The sequence below is a fragment of the Palaemon carinicauda genome, chromosome 36 (assembly GCF_036898095.1).
Source record: "Palaemon carinicauda isolate YSFRI2023 chromosome 36, ASM3689809v2, whole genome shotgun sequence".
NCBI classification, from domain to species: Eukaryota; Metazoa; Arthropoda; class Malacostraca; order Decapoda; family Palaemonidae; genus Palaemon; species Palaemon carinicauda.
Window position 1 is genome coordinate 64,177,586 of NC_090760.1, and position 25,000 is coordinate 64,202,585.

The following is a 25,000-nucleotide window of genomic DNA, read 5'->3' on the forward strand; positions in this document are numbered from 1 at the left end:
AGGAAACTTCCTAGTACCAAGAAATATCTACAGCAATGGTGTTTCGTACATTCACACGGAATGCTTATCAGTTGTGCGTCGAAGACCCTCTCCCATATTGAGGCAATCATCAATATGTTACTTTTCTTCATTTTTGCTACTTGTGTCATGGCAACTATTTATCACATATGAGTATTTTACGTCAAGGTTAATGAACTCAATATTCATGAGTATTACACGAAAACCCGCACCTGTATATATATATATATATATATATATATATATATATATATATATATATATATATATATATATATATATATATATATATATATATATATATATATATATATATATATATATATATAGCAGCTGTAACTAATCCACTCTATGACAAAGTCCTCATACAGTTATGTCCTTCCACTATCGCAGGTTTATAATCTTTCAATGATAGTCTAATAGAGCATATTCTCTATGTTCTTCAACCAAAAGTCTTATGTTCCTTCCACTGCTTCTTTTGCAATCTATAGGGAACTAATCTCTTATTCCTAATATCCATTTGTTAACTCTCAATCTAATCTTGTGTCCAGTCCATGTCCATTTCATTTTCCTATATATAATTTTAGAATATTCTCTACCTCAGCTGGCTCTCTTTTTCTGTCTATGTGTTCTGAACATCATTTTTTCCATAGTTATTTGAATTATGAGTTCAAATAGCATTCAAGTATTTTAGAAGTTTTTTCCACCTGTGACCAAGTTGAGGAATGATCTTCCTAATCGCATAGTTGAATACTTATATCAATAGTTCCAAACTTGCAGCAAATAATTTTATGTTGAACAGTCTGACTGGAGGTACTTTAAAGTTTATATATGACATATCTGTTCGGATGATGTTAGTTTTTGGAATAATTCATTTTAAATTTTCTTGCATAGTTTTTTTATTTTCATATTTTCTATCCTCACTGGGCTATTTTTCCCTGTAGGGCCCCTTGCCCTCATAGCATCTCGCTTTTCCAACTCGTGTTGTAGCTTGGCTAGTAATAATAATAATAATAATAATAATAATAATAGTAATAATAAAAATAATAATATTAATAATAATAACAATAAATATAATAATAAAAATAATAATGATAATAATAATAATAATAATAATAATAATAATAATAATAATGATGATGATAATAGTAATAAAAGTAATGATTGATGTATATAATGGATTTTGAGAGAAACGAAAAATCTATTTTTGGGTGAGATAGCCATGTCGTCTTGATGGAAGTTCCTTAAAGTAGCTTCCTAAGGGATATATGTTCTACAGTAATATTCCCAGAGAATTATACCTTTAGGTATCCAGAATTCTAACTCCTGGCACGAATATCCTTAACTTTTCTCTCAAGGATATCGCAAAATATCAGAGGACGTATTCTTGACACACCACATAGCAATCTGCACCCCTAATAGCGTTTACGCTTCGAGGAGTTGTGACAAAATAAAAGGGAGCCGTATCAAGGCTACCACGTTCTTGTACGACTATTGAGTGTGATAACAGCGTCATTCCTTGTAGCATTGAGCATGGTGTTACAGATACAGTACCACTTGGGGGGGGGGGGGGGGGAATACTGTGAAGATATTTTCTTTTTAGAAGAGATGGTTGGGTCCATCAGGACGACAGGGATATCTTACCCAAAAATAGACTTTTCGCCTCGCTCAAAATCAGTTTTTTGAGCTCAAGCCATGTCGTCCTGATGGAAGCATACCAGAGCATTAGTGTATTTGTGGATTTTGATCTGTGCCTTAACCTTATAGCAACCTTTTCTATGGTCATGGGGGCCAATTGAGACAAGTGACGTCACCGTTATTCGTCATCATCACTAATCATAAACAATGTTAGTGCTTCCTGCCTCCTACTGGGAAGAGTCATCTAGAAAGTAGAAAAGGAGTCTTGACGATAACATATATTTTATGACCAAACATAAGTACACACTGAATATACAAATAGTCTCATAGTTGTATATTTGCTGAATTAACATCAGTGTCTCTTATATCTATATTCATGAGCATACAATTGTATGAGGAATACTTACTTTGGTAAGTCGAAGAACTCTGGCTTGTATTCTGGCGAAACCGGACGCACTACATTCTAATGGACATTTATTCCTAATAAATGACTAAAAGAGATGGTTATTAAAACGAATGTAGTATGACAATGGATTATACCTGTAACGAGTACAGACACTATATTTATTTCTTAAAGGGAAGAAATGATGAGTGCCACTCTCAGACTGAGGGAAATTTATAAAACAATTTCTGTTCATAATTCCTGTACTGGTTACTTTTATCTGCACTGTGTACTACGTACACTAGCAATAGTGCTCTCTGTATAATTCCACACCTGGGATTTTGAACAGAGCTAGTGTCACCATGGTAACACTTAATCAAGAGAGGTCACACCTAAGAAGAGTGACCACTTATTCCTTTTATTGACAGTCCCAGTCAATTAGCTGTTCATCGTAGAAATCGGTGGCACATTAAGTGTTCTACCCGACGTCACCAAATACTGCTTCAGATCATGGACTTGTTTAGCGCAGTGTTTGTAAAACACTCTGGATGATTCTCACCCAGTACATGTGCGAAGACATGTGAGGTCCCAAGCTATTCACTGTTTACTACAGTAATTAGGGGGTAGGCTTTAATATACTAACTGCAGCCACAACGAAGTGTTTCAGTTCATGCACTTGTTTTACATAGTGTTTGTAAAACACTCGGGATAATTTCCATCCAGTGTATGAACAAAGACGCTCAAAATCCATATATTGGAAGTAGTTCAGTGATGATGCAATCTTTCTCGGATCATGACCTGCGGGAGTACTGTCCGGATCCGTTCTACGAATAAAGTAGGTGAGCTTCGCCCTTAGTTGTTTCAGGGATAAATTTGATCCAGAAGTTTCTCCTTCAAAGAGCTGTCCTCCCCTGAAGTCTGAAGTTCTACGAAGATAGACCTTAAGACAATCTACAGGACATAGAGAGACATCTTCCTTCAGAGGGCAGATTCTCCAGGGACCCCATCTCTTAGTGGGTAGCTCGTTTTTAGCGAGAAAGGATGGATTAGGGAAGAGATTAAGCTCTCCCACTTCCGTGAACTGGATGTGGCCCTCATCTCTGGATAGGGCTACTATTTCACTAACTCTAGCCCCAGAGGCTATATCAAATAGAGAAATAACCTTTTCGGTTAGATCCTTAAGAGAACAATCTTCATTGTTCGCAGATGAGGCATAATGTAGGACCTTGTCCAAAGACCAAGGGATGGGCTTTGGTGGTACTGCGGGACTAAGTCTAGCGCATGCCTTAGGAATCTTAATAAAGATTTCATTCCCCAGATACACTTGAAAAGCATATAGGAGAGGCCTAGTCAAGGCTGACTTGCACATGTTTATTGTATTGGTTGCCAGACCTTGGCTATGAAGGTGGAGAAAGAAAAACAGACAGAAGTTCATTGAAATTTCTTTCGGTCCTTTTGCTTTCACAAACGCAACCCATTTTTTCCAGGAAGACTCATGTTGTCTTCTAGTTGACTTAGACTTGTATTCTTCTAGGAATTCTATATTGCACTTTGGGATCCCAAATCTTTTTCTAACGGCTAGAGTAAGAAAATCATGAAATGAAGGGTTTGGGTTCTCTGTGATAAAACGAAGGCAGTTAATTTCTGAACCTTCGGAAATAAACCTAGGATCAGAGCTAGGACCAGCCTCATCTTGAAGTTCTTCACATCGTCTATCAGCTCCACTAGAGGATCCTCATATGGGGCTACATATCGAGGTAGTTTCTTGAAGACGCTCGTGACGAAGAGGTCGAATTGCAGTTCCGGGACTTGTTCCCATCTGGGAGGGAATATGTCTGCGTCCATGGACCAATCCAACTCTATCGGCTTGGACCGAAATAGAGCATCCACTGTCACCTTGTGGATCAGTTGTAAATGAAGGGCTGGCAGGTGCCATCCCTTTAAGAAAGGGATGGGTAACTTCACCTAGACTGTATGAGACGTTCAATTGTGACATCTTATTATCGCTTCTGTGCCCCACATCAGTCATAGGATGTCTGATCTGTGTTGAGGGGGCTTCCCCACTCATGATAGGACCAGCAGAGTCTTGGGCCTTTTGTGCTTTATTTTTTGATAGAGAAGCGATTAAAGAGGGACCAATATCAGTCTTTTTTTAACTCTTCAAGCATTTGATACGTATTTTCTCCAGGCGCTTAACGCATCTTTCCGCTGTGCTCTTTGCACTAGGCCTGCCACTATTGCAAACTGGGGAAAATTTAGCGCTTGTCCCTGATTTCGTCTTGGAAATCTGACTGATTACCTGAGTCTCTTGACAGACCTTGCGAGCTCCTTTTATATCCCCAAGGGAAACGAGAGTTCATGTGACTGTGGGCTTCAATGGTTTTTCAGTCATTGAAACCCTTGAGCTGAAGAAATTCGAGACTTCTAAAAGCTTATCTTGCATCCGTAATGTCCTGGGAATCGAGTCATTTCCTTGAATGCACATTGGCCAGCCACTTAGGGTGCTGCCCACCCCAGCCTTTCGTTCAGGTATATAAAAGCCTGAACAATTTCTAGGCTTGACTCAGACGTGACTAAGTTTACCAATCCTATGAAGATACTTAGGACTGTGAGTCTGACACGTATCTTTCCTAGGATGAATGTTTCTATCTGTAACTTGAATTCTAGATAGGAGGAAGGGGGGGGGGGCTGACTGGAAGGTTCCGCAGGACACCTTTCAGGTCTGATAAGACACCAAAACCCCTACTTGGGACAAGGTCCATATGTTCGGAAGGATTAACATTCAGAACTCACTGTTTTCTATGAACTTGTTGAGTGGCGACAAGCTCAGAATGACTCAGATATTTCTTGAGTCCTTCTCGTGAACACAAAACAGCCTTCCCTGGAACTCGATGGGCTATAGTTTTCTTACCACCTGTATGCTCTATAGCTCTCAGGTATACTACTCCAGGAGGATTTCGAATTGTAAGAGAAGGTAAGGAAATGATGGTGGGGACATTTTTGTTTCCCATCAATGGCTCATCTGGAATAGGCTTTGGACCGAAGGATCGAAGGTCTTGCGATCCTGAAGGAATGTTCCTCCTAGCAGAAGTGTCTTCATGCTTTGAGTAGTCAATAGATTTAGAATTTTGACCATCTGCCTGTGGCATCGTGGTCACTGGAATAGTGGGATGTTGTTGCGCAGCCCGGATATTTCCAGCATTTTAGTTTGGTACCCACAACCAAGGAAGATTTTCTCTTTGAAATGATGCCCATTTTCGGAGAAGACTTATGTTCTTCATGGTGGCGTTCTTAATTACTTAATTACCTCGTGTGGGAAGAGGTCTTTACCCCAGAGGTTGGAAGATATTAGATTCCTCGTTTCGTGTTTCACTGTTGCACTCTACATGCTCTCCTGGCCTTCATAAAGGCGTAAAGGTCCTTCACTAAGGTAGCCATGTGCATTTTGGCTATGACCATGAGCATGTGTGGGGTATTTTCGTAGGTTGAACACAACTCTATGTAGTTTTGTAGAGAAAGGGAGGTCGCAAGTCTCTGCTTTGTGTCTTTTTCATTATACAAGAGCAACTCAGGTAATTTAGGGAGACATACATTAAATTGTCGACTTGTGACATCCGCATCTAATTTTCCTACTGAAAAATTCAAATGGACTTCTTTCCAATCCTTTTCCTGTCCGGGAAAAGCTGGTGACAAAGGCTTGCACTCTTCGAGTGTGGGACATGGCTTACCCGCCTCCACCGCTTTGGCAACAGATATAAATGCCTTCGCCGTAATGAGTAATGAGAGTGAAGAAGGAGCAAGAAAGGAAGGGTGTCTGTTATTCAGTGAGAATACTTTCGACTCTGAATAACCCGCCTTTTTCAGACTACCTGAGAGGATATTCTGTGCCTTATCATGGTCGAGAATCATGACCTCCTTTGGTTCTGTTCCTTTCCTTGAATTTGGTTCGTACTTCAGTCGAACCCAACAATTAGGGAAAGCATCAAAGCTTGGCCAAAATTGAATTTTGTCCAAAGGAACACCACCCATTGTCTCTGAGATATAGAGATTGCCATTTAAAATCGGTTTCTGCTCCGCAAACCTCCAGGGATGGGTTTTGGAGCATGTTGGTAGGTCTTGATCCATGGGTCGTTTGACTGACCCCTGGGAAGTGAAAAGAGAAGCTTTGTGAGGCTCTATCTTGTGTTTTTCTTCCTGTTTTTTGTTTTGTTTACGAAAGCCCTCTATCTAACTCTTCAGTTGGATACATAATTGTACCATTTTATCCAATAGAGGAGTAGAACACAAAGATGTCGACATCGATGGCTCTATAGCCGGATCAGGCGGAGGAAATTCTGACACAAGATTTTTCTCTTCTACCTTGGGGCACTTCTTGCCCTCAATCCCAAAGGTTTTCTGGCCGTTACTGGACGTAGTTGGCTCCTGAGGCACTACTATTTCCTTGCTTGCTTTCGGAAATAGTAGCTTACGCATCCTATTATTAGGTGGAAGGGTCCCGGAGAGATTTTTTGGAAGTCTCTCACCCAGTTACGTAACTTGTATTGAGCTTTATCCCTAGTCTCCTTCAGACATTAATGTCCGACATATATTGCAAACCTGTGGGTTCCAATAATGTAGGGATCCGGAAATAATATTGCAGGGGCCATGAAACCTGCAAGTATTATGACCGTAATAATACTTACACTTGGCCTTGCAGAGGACTGCAGCACAAGGTATCTGGTTTTCCTCCTGTATAGAAAGGAAAACCAAATGGGTATACAAAGGATTATCTCCCTGATAATGAATATTCACAGGTCATCTACAACAGAATAGCTTAGGATAGTAAGCTATAAAGTGATAGTAGGAGATACATACTTGTGTACCCCTGCAAGCAAATGCTGTTACCTCCCCTCAGTATTAACTACATGGTGGTTCCTATTGAGTAACTCCCAGTAGAAGGGCTCTTACCCCTAGGGATAGAGAAGTACCAATTCACTGTCCCCAAATAATGTTAATACTGTGGGGTCAGGATGACTGATTCTCAATCAGAATATTGAAGAAAACTATTCATTCAGTAAATGAGTGGTACCAGCGGAATGCTCGCACAAGGGTACCAAAGGTATGCTAGAAATTACTACTGTGTAATGGTACTGTAGTTTCCTATTTGCAGTAAGTCTATATTGCATTTCACTGGCTACTGTATATCATGTATTGTAGTCTAGTCATTATGTTGCCTTCATATAAGCATATGACAGAACGGTCCATCTAGCATGAAGCCAGTTGGACTAGGGAAATTAAAGAAATATATTTGTATATCCCACTCAGCCTATTTGCTGTAGCCTTCCTTACAATATTAAAATATAGTTTCCTGATCAAGGAGACTCAAGGATAAAGGCTCTACCCTTTAAGGTTTAGGAGTGTATCACTTCTGCCTTGAAGTTATTTAATATTGTAGGGTAATCCGAATACTGATTCTAATCAGGATATTGAAGAAATCATATTCATTCAATATGGGATTGGGTTCAGCAAATGCCTGTGTTGGATATCCAAGATATATTGGAAATAACTACTAGTATTAAATATATAGTAGTTTTCTATCTGCAGGGTATTCAATAGTGTAGATATACTGACTACTTGTATAACTTATACTCTAGTTCAGCTGGCATGTTGCCGGCATAACTAGGTCTTCCCGGCATATCTAGTATGCTTGCTAGAGAGAGAGATAGCATGGAGGAAAGGCTACTCCTTTATTATGTATGTTTACAGTAATTAAGGAGGTAAAAGTCTCATTTTACTGCCTTTCTACCGAATAGAAGGTTCCAATGGAAGGAGAGAATTTGCCATTCACACTTCCATCCAGCTATAGTACTATTGCCGGTAAGGTGCCGCCAATACACTGCCGGAAGGCTAGCCTCCAGCAGTATCAGTACAGTCGGCGGGCTGCCATCTAAGTCAGCACTTATCTGTACTGGTCTGGCCGGCAGTAATACGGCAACAGAACTCCTGAATAACAGTCCAAGGGAGAACTGAGGAACCTTGGGGGTAGCAAGGGACTTCCCACTCTCAGCCATCATGGCCGCCGCCACCCACCAGCTGTCGGCAGCCAACAGTCATCGGCTAATGGTAGGGACCAAAGCTGCCGACAGATGATGTGGTTGCCGTCAGTATGCATTGCCGTCAGCCAATGTCATGGCTAGAGAGGGAATGTGGCCGGCTCCGGCAACCTACCGGCAATGGTAAGGTTGCAAGATGCCGGCTTAAAGAAAGACAATGTCTTGGCCATCAAAAGTAGACAGAGGGGTAGGAAACAGGGTCCTGTATAGAGTGTGAAAGTAACTGGCAAAATTGTCAGTCCCACCACCTGTTAAAAGAAACTGTTTCAGTATCGGCAGAATCCTAGGTGATAGGAGAGTCTCAGTTCTCTATCCTAGAGATTGCCGACACAGTTAAGGTGATGACGGCATGGCCGGCTCCTCTCAACACGGGAGAAACAGAGTTCCAGTGCCACGTCATCTGAGGCGAAAGAAGATCATTCTTCAGCCCAGAGGACTACGGCGTAGGACTAGTCTTATAGTTGCAAGATGTTATCCTACCACTACTCCAAGTGCGGCTAGGGAGGCTAACCTCCATTGCTGGAAGTCTAGCCGGCAGGGGAATGATGGTATTCTACAACCCATTCACCCAGCCGACAGGTCGCCGACATAAGACTAAATACTCTGAGATTCTGACAAAATCCCATAACCTGCTGGTATACCACAACCAGCGGTTTAAGGGAAGAGGCAGGAAAAACCCTAGGTTAGTCATGTCTGAATAAAATTCAGGCATGGCTATTAGGGTTGTAGCCTGAAGCTACACTCAGAGGGAGAGAGATTACCCTTAAATCTCCGAAGAGACGTGTAATGTTTCATATAATTCTAGGAGGTATCAGTCTCCGCTGAATTGAACACAATACACGAGGGTAACCCACAAGGGTAACCGGGGGAAGTCTGAACGTATAGTAAAACGCCTAGGTTAGGATACCTAGGCTAGACGACATCTCGGTTACCTAAATCACCGAAACTCTAACTAAACGATCGACAGAGCAAGGAAAATTATGCACATTATCTAATCTTTATGAGAAAAATTGCCTAAATAGCTAAATAATTAAAATAATTAAATAAACCTATTTAAACTGGAAGTCGTTCTGCTATCTAAATAACACATGGCTAACAAACGACGGCCCCCATGGCGCCTCTAGTAAGTGGCCTAGTTCTTAAGCACAATAAATTACTCTAATTTCATTGTGGAACATGAGCTAAATTATACTCATAGTAAAGACCCGATACTCAACTTTCCAGAGGCGGAAGAAGATGGCGAAAGCATAATTATAATCCTTTAAAATGATCAAATAGTTAGATCAACAGGGAATACCACCTAGCGAAATAGCTACAAAATAAGGAATGTCCGCCATCATGGGAATGGTGCTCTTATCATAGTCAATAGTAGTACGAGAATGGGATAGCCTATATACGGCTCTCTTTTATTTTGCCACAACTCCTTGAAGCGTAAACGCTATTAGGGGTGTATATTACTATGTGGCGTGTCAAGAATACGTCCTCTGATATTATGCGATATCCTTGAGAGAAAATTTGAGGATATTCGCAACAGGAGTTAAAATTCTGGATACCTAAAGGTAAAATTCTCTGGGAATATAACTGTAGTACAAATATCCCTTAGGAAGATACTTTAAGGGACTTCCATCAGGACGACATGGCTTGAGCCCCACCAAATATATATATATATATATATATATATATATATATATATATATATATATATATATATATATATATATATATATATATATATATATATATATATATATATATATATACATACGTTCGACTATCTGTTTATTCATGTGTATGTATGCCTGTATATTTATGTCATTACACCTGTATATGTGCATATGATCAACAGAAGTTATCATATTGCATGGAAATAGGTAGAATGTTGAAACAATAAAGAGTGTCATTATGTTTCTTTTAATAATAAAAAAGTAATAAATTTCAGGTTTAAAACAATAGAATTAAATGCCAATATACTACATACAATGAATTTCAAATCTATTTTCTAACTTAGATTAAAACTAATATACATAATTTCGTTCAAAGAAAATTGATACCCACGAAATCTAATACATATTAGATAATCCTAAACAAAAGATTTTGTAATGAGAGTCCTCTTTCTTTAAAAACTACAAACAAACATCATAATACGGAAAATTAATGAGATGTACGTATTCCAAAACAATGATGTTTGTATGAATTCTCCTCGTCAGAAAATATGATAAAGATTCCCAGGTTATGAACTTTTATTCCTTGTTATGAATATCATATAACAAATAAATCCATAGTCGAATTGAACTTGTCATACAATAGCACCTAAATAATTAAAAACTAATGGTTTCTGTAATTTTGCTATGATCTGTATTGACAGGTTAAAATTATTCTTATTTTCATTGTCATTTGAAAAATCGAATGTATCTACAGAACAAATGTATCAATGTATTTTAAAATGAACTCTATGGATATTTTACTTAAATTAGTGTTATTAAGATTAAGAAAAAAAAATTCTATATAATCTTAAATCTTTCTTCAATGGAATGTAATGAAAAAATCCCGAGGTGACAGGAGGATAGATGTGACAGAGGAAAATTAGCGTGATAGGAATAGAATAAAATCGTGAGCAATTGTGATGCAGGTTCGATAGACCCTGCTTTTACTTTAAGTCGCCTTGGTGACCGCTGAGGAAGCTGCAGTATGGGAGTCAGCATAAAAAGTTTCATTTGCGGTGAAAAACAGGGAACATGAAGGAAAATGTTCCCTTGTTTCTCTTTGGGTGTCAACTATCTCCTAAAATTAGGGAAAATTCCATGGTAAATAGATTAATGAAGAACTACATCAGCATGGAATTGGTAGGTACCCAGAAGAAAGCAAATAAAGGTCAGCTTATGTTAAATAATGAATCTGAAAGATTTGTATTAGTTCGGACATGAGTGGAAATAGAGGTTGAATGGTTACGAAAAAATTGGATAACTCTGATCTGATATGGGATAGGGAGGTGTAACCCTGATATGGTAAACAGTTGCCATGACACAAGTAGCACAAATGAAGAAAGTATCATAATGATGATTGCCTCAATATGGGAGAAGGTCTTCGACGCACAACTGATAAGCATTCCGTGTGAATGTATGAAACACCATTGGTGTAGATATTTCTTGGTCCTAGGAAGTTTCCTGTAATTCAATAGTTAAATTGGACATTCGTCAGTGAGCATTTTCCGCATTATCTAAGCTCCTTTAACGCTGAAAAAATGTCTAAATTCAGTAAATATAACATGATTGTAATGTAATTAGGAAATTATCCTTTACATGTATTCTATAACTATAATATAATGAACTATATTCTAGAAATAATAAAAGGGGATGTCATTCAGTTATTCAAAAATCATCCGGAAATATTAATAACATATTATCCGTTAAGATTCCTAGAAAAAAAAATCCACTTATATTAAAGATGTCTTCCAAGAAGGAAAGCCAATATCGTCCCTAAATTTCAATGGTTCTCGAAGACATTCAATTATCTTTGCCATCTATCCTCTAGCTAAATATAGAATAGCGAACCTGGAAGGAGCCTACCTCTTCTATCTTGGAGATAGAGATAAAATTCTTCAGACAGATTGGTCTCCATTTTGGAATGTCACGAATTTAACTAAGAGTGGAACAAAGCTCTGCTCATTCGTTTGAGGAAACTCACTTATATCATCATTTCTTTTACGTTAAATTATACTCGTCTGTTTCTTGGATGTTGTTTCCAATTAAAAAAGTTATATGCTATTTTGTATTGCAGTTCAAGTTAGACAGGCCCATATAGAGGAATTAAATAATAATTATGTGATAATTATTAGCATTATAGTTAATATATATATATATATATATATATATATATATATATATATATATATATATATATATATATATATATATATATATATATATATATGTATATATATATATATATATATATATATATATATATATATATATATATATATATATATATATATACATATATATATATGCATATATATATATATATATATATATATATATATATATATATATATATATATATATATATATATATATATATATATATATATATATATATATATATATATATATAATAGTTCAAATTCAATTTATTGAGTCATTTAGTGCAATTCATCTGCTGTTGAAATTAGGTACAATATATGCTTATCCACACAAACACACACATATATATATATATATATATATATATATATATATATATATATATATATATATATATATATATATATATATATATATATATATATATATATATATATATACTTATATATACAGTATATATATATATATATATATATATATATATATATATATATATATATATATACTTATATATACAGTATATATATATATATATATATATATATATATATATATATATATATATATATATATTTATATATTGAGTAATTAGTTTGATGCAGTGTTCTGTTGACAAGGAATTGGAAAAAATCAAGATATTCCCATGGTGGTTGTTGCACGCTCCAGGTATTACAATAAAATTCAAATCGACCAAATAATATGGTAAATCTGACTAATTTGATAATAAATATAATCTAAGTTTCAAAGTAGTATTAGTACTAACTAGATTATCATCATCATTATCCTCAACATTATCATCATCATCCTATCTACCAACGCCTATGGACTCTTTGGGCCTCAGTTTCATTTCACCAGTCCTCTCTGTTTTATACTTATAAATGATTACTTCTCCATTCATCATCTCCTACTTCACACTTCATATTCCCTTTTTCCTTGAAAACTTATTAAATTATTCAATAAAAAAAAAAAAATCAATCATTTAAATAACTATTCGCTTAGATGAAAGGGATTAACTGGTGATGAGGTGTGGGACAGAGGTAGATGGAGAAAGCTGACCAGAAACATCGACCCCCCATAGAAGTGGAAAAAGATGTACACAAAGAAGAAGAAGAAGAAATTGCTATTTCCTTAGCTTACTTGTCATGAGTTTATATTTATATAGGAAAATTAACCTTATTATTGTCATTACTATTACTATCTAAGTTATCACCCTATTTGGAAAAGCGGATACTATTGGCCCAAGCATACCAACAAGTTAAATAGTTTGCTGAGGATATGTAATAAGGCAACAAATAGAATAGTTTGTCATATTGTATCCTCAAACAAGAGAATTGTAACTCAAGGCATTGTAAGACCATAATGCAGTGGCTATGGCACTACTCAAGACTAGAGAACAATGTTTTGATTCTGTAGTGTCCTTCTCCTAGAAGAGCATAGCTAATGAGCCTCTTTTATCCTTATCAAGTGAATACTATCCACTGAGAAAATACAGTACAGATGTTAACCCATTGAGTGAAGAAGAATTTTTCGTTCCTCTTAGGGTCAACTGGTGAATGAAGATAGAGGAGATTGCGAAAATAATAGGCCAGGCAAAGTTGTATTGTATTACAGGGTGTGACTTGGAAGAGAATATATGTTTTCCTATGGTAAATAACGTGATTTAACCGAATTTGGCCTTCATTTCAACCACAAACAAACAGATTAACCAATTCGACTAACTTTCTCAAGTTGCCGAATTGGTTGCTGTTATTACGGATGAAATGAAGGTGAAACCCTGTTAAATCACGTTATTTTCTACATTAAACCTATATTTTCTGTTTAAATGATTAAATATTATGTATTTTATTATGTATTTTTCTTTAAAATACTTAAATATAATGATTGTTCAAATTCGGTGGCACTAACTCACGTATGTAATGTACTGCGAACGGTAACATTAGCAAAGTTACCATCGGTAGACAACGTTACCATGATACACAGCGTTACCAACGTTACGGTGGAATTACTAACGTTAGCAGTGATACGGTATAATTTTCGCGTGTATTTCAACGAATTTTTCCTTATACCCTTTGCATAATATATAAAAAAAGGTACAAAAAGGGTACAAGAGCCTAACAAACCCACCTAACCTAACCTAATCTAGAAGTTCCCAGGTCACAAACCCAATATAATGCCCTTTGTTATATCACTTCACTCACGTAACGGCAACGTTAGTATTGTTGCGATAACATTATATATAATGTTTCTTGATTCGCCATTAGCTCTCTTCGCTCGCATGAAAATAAAACATCAAGCTCGCATGTACTGGCAAGCGGTAATGTTGAGCTGCGCACGCTAACATTAGTAATGTTACGCTAACATCACCAGCGTTAAATATAATGGTTCTTGTTCCTCACTTACGATCACAGAAAAATAAAACATCATCCTCGTATGCATTGGCAATTGATAATGCTATGATTCGCACTCTTACAAAATATAATAAAACTAACACATTAAAGTTGAAGAAATTAATGACTTACATTTATGACCGTGACGTCGTAACTTAGGGGTCACAGGGTGTTGTGACAGAGTCTGAGATGCCTTAGGTGTTTTGAATTACATTAGTCCTGCACTTGGAACACTGTAAAAATTGTTATATTACATTACGTGATTTAAGAAAATTATGAACATTGGAATACATCAAAATAGATTCAGGAATGGATTACTGAAGCCGTTACAATTTTCGAATACTTAGATCGTAATTTGTGCAAAAGACGACACTAGAACTAACAAAGACCATAACGGAAAAGCAACGGAGTCTTGCGAGTAAACATGAACGAACAGAATGGGAAACTTGTCCAGAACAAGTATTTATGTGAAATCTGGGAGTGAAAAGGTAATAACAAAATGTATAAAAGTAATATATGAAGATAAAATGGAATGTATGATAAATAATATTTGGTGGATATATAAAATGAGGTGATTTTATAAGGTATCGGATAATAAAACGAATAATACTGGGGTCAAACGTAATATGTATACGAGGGTATTACATAAGTAATCAAGTAATAGACTTTAACAGAGCTGGTAGAGAGACGAATACTTTCATTTCACGATTTGAGAAGAAATCCTATTGATGGAGGAAAAGTCTCTGCGCAGGGAGGCGGGGTTTTTGCGCAGAGTCGAAACCTGTTATGTACAAACGTACGTACAAGAGCGTCTAAAACGGGCAAGTAGAATTGTGGAGGAAAGTTGGATAATTCAACTACACAATAAAATAAAAAGAATTAATGTTACTCGGATAAGATGGAGTATAACATTTCCATTAGGCAACTAGTAAATGGGGGTGAGGCAAATCAACAAGTGTCTCTTTCACATACCTCACAATGCTGAGAAGATCAATCGAATAATTTTCACATGTCATAATGGGAGTAAATATATCCGCAATTATCCTTCAGGAAAAACCCAGTTAAGTAATCGCTCCTGAAACAACAAAACATACCACAAAGCATCATGCAAATCAAACTTATATAAATTTGGCATATATTACATATTGACAAAATAGAAAGAAATCCCACCCATTACAGTCCTCAAAGGGAAAATCAAAGCAATACATAACAGTGTAATGAAATGGAGAATTAATTGTAGGTTACTTTGAAAATGAAAGGTTGATTAGCTTGATACTATAAATATATACTTAATTCACATATTAGTCTTATATAAGAACTGCAATGGGTCAGCAAATGAAAATATTGATGGTAACCTACCGTGGCCCCCCTTAGGGCCGATAATAGTCGCACGGGTATTAGTCTAACAACCACACTCCTAGGCCTAACCTATTAGACTACTAACATGAACTATGCATTACTAAGACATAGAATGTGGGTTAGTTTAACCTAACACAAGATCAAACGATCATACATGATATTGAATGCTCGGCAACAATACCGCACCATATAGCGTAAAACACACTGTGAAATAAATAAATGGCCTCTAGAGCATGTAAGCCATCACAACTAGAGGTATGTAGATTACTATCCTCAGATGAGGGCACTATGCTTGCTATCAACTGGAATAGATGACTATATCAACAGGCCCCTCACATATACTCATCTATCCCCTAACGATAATATAATAAACTCGGAGTGTATTCACTGCTAAAAACCCGGCGACAACAGGTGCCAAATAAGTCGAGATGTTCTCTCGGGCACGTTTGTAATAAGACGAAAATTGTCGGGATTTCTCCCAGACCTTAACCCTTAAGCCAATGTTCGTATTTTCTGCCATACCTTAACCCTTAGCCAATGTTCGTATGTTTAATACAATTATGAAATAAATACTTGGACATAAGTTAGTTAACAGGGGGGACATTTCTAGATGGAAAAAAGATAATGAATAACAATATAATGACACAATAACTGGATTATTAATATCTTCAATAACCAGTTATTCTCTATACAATTAATGTTGAAGTCGAATCAGAACTTCGAAGTCCGAACACAACTTCCAACAAAAGAACATGTTTTCAAGGAAAACTTGATAATTTTAATGAAATAAGAACATCCTTATATTGTTACAATAATAACAAACTCCAATAATGAAATAAACCTATATTTCAAATATTAAATATACTGGAAATCAAGAACAAGAAATAAAATAATGTAGACCTTTCATGTGACGTCATCAGACGACTACTAACAGCAGAACTGATTCTGTTGAGTCGAACATTCGACACACACTCCCAACAAGCAAATAAATTCAAACCTTTAAATTTGATCATTATCAATAAGATATTGTCGGAGCTTGGCAGCTTTTAAAGCTGCTTTCCTTAAAGGACGCACTTCACTCACACTATCTCCATGAATCTGTTTGGTTTCACCACTAACGTTAGGTTGTGATTCTTCACCCTGCACTATTGTGGAGTTTATAAGTGGCGAGTGGATTTCCAAAGGAACCAATTTGTCTATGGTACGCTTACTTATAGATCCATTGTACAGAACATCCACTACTCTTATGATGTTTTCTTTATCTGGATACAATTTAACAATACGACCTAAAGGCCACTCATGTTGCGGACCTGGCCGTTCAACAATAACTACGTCCCCTACAAGTGGAGCTTTATCCTGACATGCTTGTGAGCCACCATAATGTTTCTCACGTAATGCAGTTAGGTATTCATTTCTCCACATATTTTCAAAGTGGTTAAGAATAACAGACACTTGGCTGTAACGTTTATTGAATTCACTATGATCCAAAAAGTTTGGATCTTCTTGACTATCTAGCTCTACTGATGGCATAGGATTTATGATCCTACCACACCATAAATGAATTGGGGCAAGAGGTTCGATGGGAGTTTCTGCATCTATGTAAGTTAAGGGACGATTATTCAATTTACACTGAATTTCCTTCAACACAGTTTCTAATTCATCTGCATTAACTCTTTTCTTGAACAGCACCTTTTTTAGACAGGACTTGGTTAGTCCAATGAGGCGTTCATAGAATCCCCCCTGCCAAGGAGCACGGGGTGCAATGAACCTCCATTGTATATGATTAACAGCCATATATTCCTTTACATCTCTTTGCATCAACAATTGATCAAAAAATTTGGCACTGGCCAAGAAATTACTACCATTGTCAGAAATCACAGTGACAGGGGCAGAATAGATAGCACAAAATCGTCTAAAAATATTAATGAACGTTAATGCACTCATGTTATATGCTAACTCTAAATGAACTAGTCTTGATGCAGTACATGTAAAAAGTACTATATAATATTTATGAGGTTTACCATCTTCAGTTTTGGTTATGGTAATGGGACCTGAAAAATCAATGCCAGTATGAAAAAATGGCCGCGTAAATTGAACTCTTACAGCTGGAAGTGGAGGAGGACCAGGGTAATCAAATCTCCTACCTTCAACTCTTTTACAATTTACACAATGTCTTAAGAACTTCTTAATGGTTGATATCACCTTTGGTATCCAATATTGTCTGCGAAGATAGGACAAAGTTTCTTTAACTCCACCATGCAGACATTTTTCATGAGCAAAATCAATTAAGAGATTAGCTAAATGACTCTTGGAAGGTATTAAGATAGGAAATTTGGTACTCTGGTCTAAATTAGAATGGTGTAGTCTACCACGACTATGAACAAGACCAGTAGACTCATCATAGTAAAGACCTATGTCTTTAATAAATTGCAGTTTATCCTGCTCAAGACCGTTCAATTCCTTCCTAAGGAAGGCACAAATTCTGGGATAATGTGTATCTTGAACATATCTGATCCAATACACAAGAGGATCGACTAATCTAATACCAGATTTAACACACATAATGAAATTATAAACAATTCTAGTAACATTCAACAACTTCCTAAGCGATGAGTAGTTATTATAATCAAAAATAGGTTCTGGAATAGGCACTTCAGGAACAATCTCTGAAACAATTTCACAAATCATTACTAAAAATCTCTGTTCAGGCCATTTTTCAGGACAGGATAACCATGAAGGTCCATGGGTCCATAGACGAGACTTACGAAACTGAGTAATACTAATACCCCTGGTTAGGAGATCTGCAGGGTTCTCTTTGGTGGATACATATAAAAACTTGAAAGAGGATCCTATTTCCTTTATTTGAGCTACTCTATTTTGAACGTAGGTAATTTTACATTTATTATTTTTAAGCCATTGGAGAGCAACTTCTGAGTCTGACCAAATTATGACTTCTTCAATAAAGAAATGATGAAAAAGGTCTCTGATACAGCATGCAAATTGAGTACCTAGCTGTAATGCCGTTATTTCTAACTGAGGTATAGTACGAGTTTTCAGTGGGGTTACTCTGGCCTTGCTAGCTACAAAATTAGATTGATTGTTATTACTGAGATAACAAACTGCACCATAGGCAGTAGTACTGGCATCTACAAAAACATGAAGTCTATAAGAGTCTCCCATCCAACAGATACATCTAGGAAATTTGAAGGTTGGGAGCTCTGATAATTCACAAGCCAAAGTATTCCATCTGTCAAGAAATGAGGGTGGTAATTTTACATCCCAACCAATATTTTCTTTCCATGCTTCTTGAATTAATATCTTCCCTTTAATCAAAATAGGCACACACATACCCAAAGGGTCAAAACAAGAAGATACAAGAGACAGTAATTGTCTCTTCGTAACATACTGTAATGTTTCAAATTTACACAGATTTACAAATAATGAATCACTTGAAAGTTCCCAACTCAAACCTAATATTTTGTCCACAAGTGGAAATTCCAATGACTCCTCTGTATTCTGGCTTATATGATCCTTAAGTAATTTTGAATTACTGTTCCATTGTCTCAGATTCATTCCAGCCTTACTCATTTCAGCATTGGCCACATCATATAATTCCACCAACTGCTGTTCATTATCAGCATTGTGCTGAAAATTATCCACATAAAAACTAGATAATAGAACACCTGAATAGGGTGAATGTGATCTTTGAAAATGATACTGTAAGGTCATCTGCAATAAAAAAGGGCTGCAAGTAGCACCAAAGAGAACCGATTTAAACCTATATGTTTTTACTCTACTATTTTCGTCAAATGGATCTTCTAACCACAAAAATCTAGTAAAATCTCTGTGATGCTGTTGCAATCCAATCTGCAGAAAGGCCCTCTCAATATCAGCTATGCAGGCAAATTTATTCATTCTAAACCTGACTAACAAATCAAATAATTTCTCCGTTAATGACGGACCGGTCATGAGACAATCATTCAATGATGCAGAGGATTTACTCGGCTTTGCACTACAATTATACACCACTCTAAGGGGAGTGGAGGAGTTCTTTCTGACTGCATGATGTGGAAGATAGTGGGTGTTGGGACTTATTACAGGATTTTCAACCTCCTCAATAAAACCCAACTTTAATTGTTCCTTGATTATGTTATCATAACATTTCAAATGATCTGGTTGATGCTGGAACCTTTTTAGTTGATTATACATTTGACCTAATGCTACATTATAATTAGTTGGGAGAAATGGATGATTATGCTTGAATGGCAATTCCACCCAGTATCTTCCATTTCTATGCAAAACAGTAGTTTCATATTTTGAAATAGTTTCTACATCACTTTGCGAAACTTGTGAAGGAATGATTCCAACTACATCAAGATCCCACAATTTATGCACAGGAAGAGTATCATCAACCACGGCAGAGCTTATTGTGCGAGGATCAACCAACAATGGAGCATTTTCTCCTAACTCGACACTCACTCTAGCAACAAGGGCACTATTACAATGAATATGATCCGTACCTCTATGTGGAATGAGGCCATAAACTAAATAGCCACCTGGAGATTCAAGTAAATCTACATTATTCACTTGTCTCATACCTGATAAATAATTTCCCAGGAAATCTGCACCTATAAGCATTTTTATATTGTCAATCCTATCTGATTTTATATCTCTATCTGCAAGATGATAACCTATCTTATCAAGATCTTTCATCGTGTCACAAAGGCCAGGAGTTATTATTGGTTCAGGCATATCCTTCACAACAATCAACGTTACTCTCTTTTTCCTATTTCCCAAAGAAACTACAGGGTTAACAATCTCATAATCCCTGGAATCACCCATACCATCAAAACTATTCAAAATCATATTTACAGTAGAAACTGTTCTGAGGCTTAACTTATGGACCAAATCTTTATGAATGAAGGAACGTTGACTTCCACTATCAAAGAGGCACCTGACTGAGATTAATTGACCATCTTCTGATCTAACAGTTACCATTGCAGTAGGAAGAGCTACACTATAGTTTTGATGAGAAGACTGTTTATTAATTATAGAAATCACTTGATTCGTTGTTACAGGGTCACCATTCAATTTATCACTGTTAATATCCTTACTAGTTACTGTGGACTTACCAATATTTGGAGTACCAACTGAACCTGGAGAACTAATACAAAGGAACGAATGATGTTTTCCTCTTCTACAATGAGGACACATATTAAGAATGGTGGCACACTCAGTTGACTGATGTACCTTAGTACATTTAATACATCGATTCAATACCTTCAACCTTTCCCTCCTAGCATTTAGAGAGCTATAAATCGTACAGTCAAAGGGTCTATGTTTTCCCTTACAATATATGCAAGAATAATTACTAAGTGTAGTGTAAGTACCTACAGTACTTGAACCTTTAAATGGAGATGAAGGTTTTGCTGGTGACTGGAAACGAATTTTATTGACTTCTGGTGTTCCCTTATTAGCATTCCCTTTATTTTCATGTTCCATAAAATTTAATAAGTGTTGAAGACCTTCCTTTATCTGACTTACACTAAAGTACATGGTTTTATAAAGACCAAACATAAAATCTTCTACCTCTTTTGGTAGTTTTAACACAATAAGTTCCCTCAATATCATCTCATTTGACGACACATCAATCTCAGAATCATGACCTATTTGCATGAGCAAGTTCTCCAAATCAACCTTAAAATCAAATATTTCACTTCTAACATATTTAGGCTTCCCTAAATTAATCAAAGACCTAAGTAAAGTTCGCCTTATCTTCTTTGGATCCCCATACATTTCAGTTAGCGCCTTAATGGCATCACCATAATCAGAAGCTTCACCCTTAAAACCTGCAAGTAGCTTTTGAGCATTGCCCTTAATACATTGGGTTAGATATACATATTTAGTAACATCATCTATGTCTTTCTTTAAATGAATAGATGTACTAAATTGATTCCAAAATCTAGTCCAGTCTAGAGGGTCTCCTGAAAACTCTTTCAATTTTATTTCAGGCAACTTTACCTTAATCATAGAATTAGTACTACCATGCGGATTACTTTGAGAGATTGGGGAAAATTGTTTCATATACAATGACAGCTTAAGTTGAATTTCATGATATTTATCTTGGAGGTCAATATGTCTAGCCTCCCTCTCATCATGACCACTTTCATCAATATATTTATCAACAAATATGTCCCATCGAGATTCGTAACTATTCCACCTTTTCTCTAAAGAAGCACTTTGAAGTTCTAAATAGCGAACTCCTGCATCACTGGTTAGGGCATCGGTCATATAATTTAGACCTCGCGTGATATGACCACGCAAACTGGTCAGTGACCTGTATTCAGCCTCCATTGTTATATCTATAGCAACCTTTGCACAATAAACATATAATAAATATCTAACCAGAATTAGGTTAGGTTAATAACAAATTCAAAGAAAATATATATATAATATTGAAGTATGTGAAAGTGACATGATGATTGCCAATAATAGAAGGGGTTGCAAAACGTTAAGGAACCAACTATAGTATCCGGTTCGAAGGACCATTTTTAATCTTACTGTGGAGGAAAGTTGGATAATTCAACTACACAATAAAATAAAAAGAATTAATGTTACTCGGATAAGATGGAGTATAACATTTCCATTAGGCAACTAGTAAATGGGGGTGAGGCAAATCAACAAGTGTCTCTTTCACATACCTCACAATGCTGAGAAGATCAATCGAATAATTTTCACATGTCATAATGGGAGTAAATATATCCGCAATTATCCTTCAGGAAAAACCCAGTTAAGTAATCGCTCCTGAAACAACAAAACATACCACAAAGCATCATGCAAATCAAACTTATATAAATTTGGCATATATTACATATTGACAAAATAGAAAGAAATCCCACCCATTACAGTCCTCAAAGGGAAAATCAAAGCAATACATAACAGTGTAATGAAATGGAGAATTAATTGTAGGTTACTTTGAAAATGAAAGGTTGATTAGCTTGATACTATAAATATATACTTAATTCACATATTAGTCTTATATAAGAACTGCAATGGGTCAGCAAATGAAAATATTGATGGTAACCTACCGTGGCCCCCCTTAGGGCCGATAATAGTCGCACGGGTATTAGTCTAACAACCACACTCCTAGGCCTAACCTATTAGACTACTAACATGAACTATGCATTACTAAGACATAGAATGTGGGTTAGTTTAACCTAACACAAGATCAAACGATCATACATGATATTGAATGCTCGGCAACAATACCGCACCATATAGCGTAAAACACACTGTGAAATAAATAAATGGCCTCTAGAGCATGTAAGCCATCACAACTAGAGGTATGTAGATTACTATCCTCAGATGAGGGCACTATGCTTGCTATCAACTGGAATAGATGACTATATCAACAGGCCCCTCACATATACTCATCTATCCCCTAACGATAATATAATAAACTCGGAGTGTATTCACTGCTAAAAACCCGGCGACAACAGGTGCCAAATAAGTCGAGATGTTCTCTCGGGCACGTTTGTAATAAGACGAAAATTGTCGGGATTTCTCCCAGACCTTAACCCTTAAGCCAATGTTCGTATTTTCTGCCATACCTTAACCCTTAGCCAATGTTCGTATGTTTAATACAATTATGAAATAAATACTTGGACATAAGTTAGTTAACAGGGGGGACATTTCTAGATGGAAAAAAGATAATGAATAACAATATAATGACACAATAACTGGATTATTAATATCTTCAATAACCAGTTATTCTCTATACAATTAATGTTGAAGTCGAATCAGAACTTCGAAGTCCGAACACAACTTCCAACAAAAGAACATGTTTTCAAGGAAAACTTGATAATTTTAATGAAATAAGAACATCCTTATATTGTTACAATAATAACAAACTCCAATAATGAAATAAACCTATATTTCAAATATTAAATATACTGGAAATCAAGAACAAGAAATAAAATAATGTAGACCTTTCATGTGACGTCATCAGACGACTACTAACAGCAGAACTGATTCTGTTGAGTCGAACATTCGACACAAGAATGAAAAAAATTAAATGAAAAACATTGCTAATGTTAGCATAATATGTTAACATTTGATCTACATTACACGTTGACAGCACTTGCTACTGTATTTTTTCGTGAGACATAGACTTTGCAACGTCGCCTCCAAAGTTTATCCAGCTATATTGTTTTGTAAATTCCTCCGTTTATTATACATTCAAGAAGGTAATGTATGGAGAAGAAAAGGCTTGTTTTACGATTATATATCGTTTCCCCAGTATGTTTCTCACCCAAAATCCCGAGTTCCCACTGGGGGTCCCCCATTATCGTAGGACACACACACACACACACACACACACACACACACACACATATATATATATATATATATATATATATATATATATATATATATATATATATATATATATATATATATATATATATATATATATATATATATATATATATATATCTGAAACTTCATTTGCGACGGTAACGAGTGTCATTTCCGAAGAGAGCGTAATTTTTTTATAAGAAAAAATATTTTTTTTTCCCTAGGTTACATTGCCCTATAATACACTACAATAATACCTAATAAGGCTGTTCGGTGTATGTGTATGCACAGGGAAAATGAACCATAACTAGAGACAGATCCAGAGTAGTACTCTCTGGTTAAAGAACTAAAATAACTATCAAGCAGCAGTATGTCAATGTGTGGCTTGTGCCTTAGCTTACATTTTAGTTACATAGGGTATAGGATAAAGAAATATCTAACCGCGAATAACATTCAAATTTAAAGGCGAAGAACATTTTAATTGTAATGCTATTGATTTAAGCAACCAGAAATAAATGTTTTAATATAGTCTGAATAACAACATTAATAATAGTATTTAACAAGATTTGTTCGTTTCATCTCAAGAAGCCTGCCCCCAAAAGAAAGAATTTATTTTTTTTTTTATAACAAAATATTAACATTATTACGAATGGCGAAAAGCGTACCAGAAAGTAAAGAGAGAGAAAAAAAATAAAAAACTTAAACTAACGCTTTACGTAATTAAGGAGTCAAAATTCTGTGTTAGTAGATATAAATTGACGTAAAGAGATTGAAGCGCATAGAATGGGAGAAAGCCATAACGAGATTTGACGCCACTGACCAGTGATGGCCACCAACTAGTTAATAGGGCGTCACGCTACAAAAGTAATCCGATTACGACGCGAGGCACAATTAGAAAAAAAA

The 25,000-nt window shown here is 36.0% G+C and overlaps 1 protein-coding gene across 1 annotated transcript; it reads right to left on the reverse strand.

Moving 5' to 3' along the window:
• Positions 1-16,738: 16,738 nt before the first annotated feature.
• On the reverse strand, positions 16,739-22,093 carry LOC137628663 (uncharacterized). Its single transcript, XM_068359815.1, has one exon. It carries the CDS (start codon positions 22,091-22,093, stop codon positions 16,739-16,741), a length of 5,355 nt encoding a protein of 1,784 aa, XP_068215916.1.
• Between the last annotated feature and the right edge of the window lie 2,907 nt (positions 22,094-25,000).

Excerpts from the sequence above, each read along its gene's own strand:
- LOC137628663 (XM_068359815.1), bottom strand. The coding sequence starts at position 22,093 with ATGGAGGCTGAATACAGGTCACTGACCAGTTTGCGTGGTCATATCACG.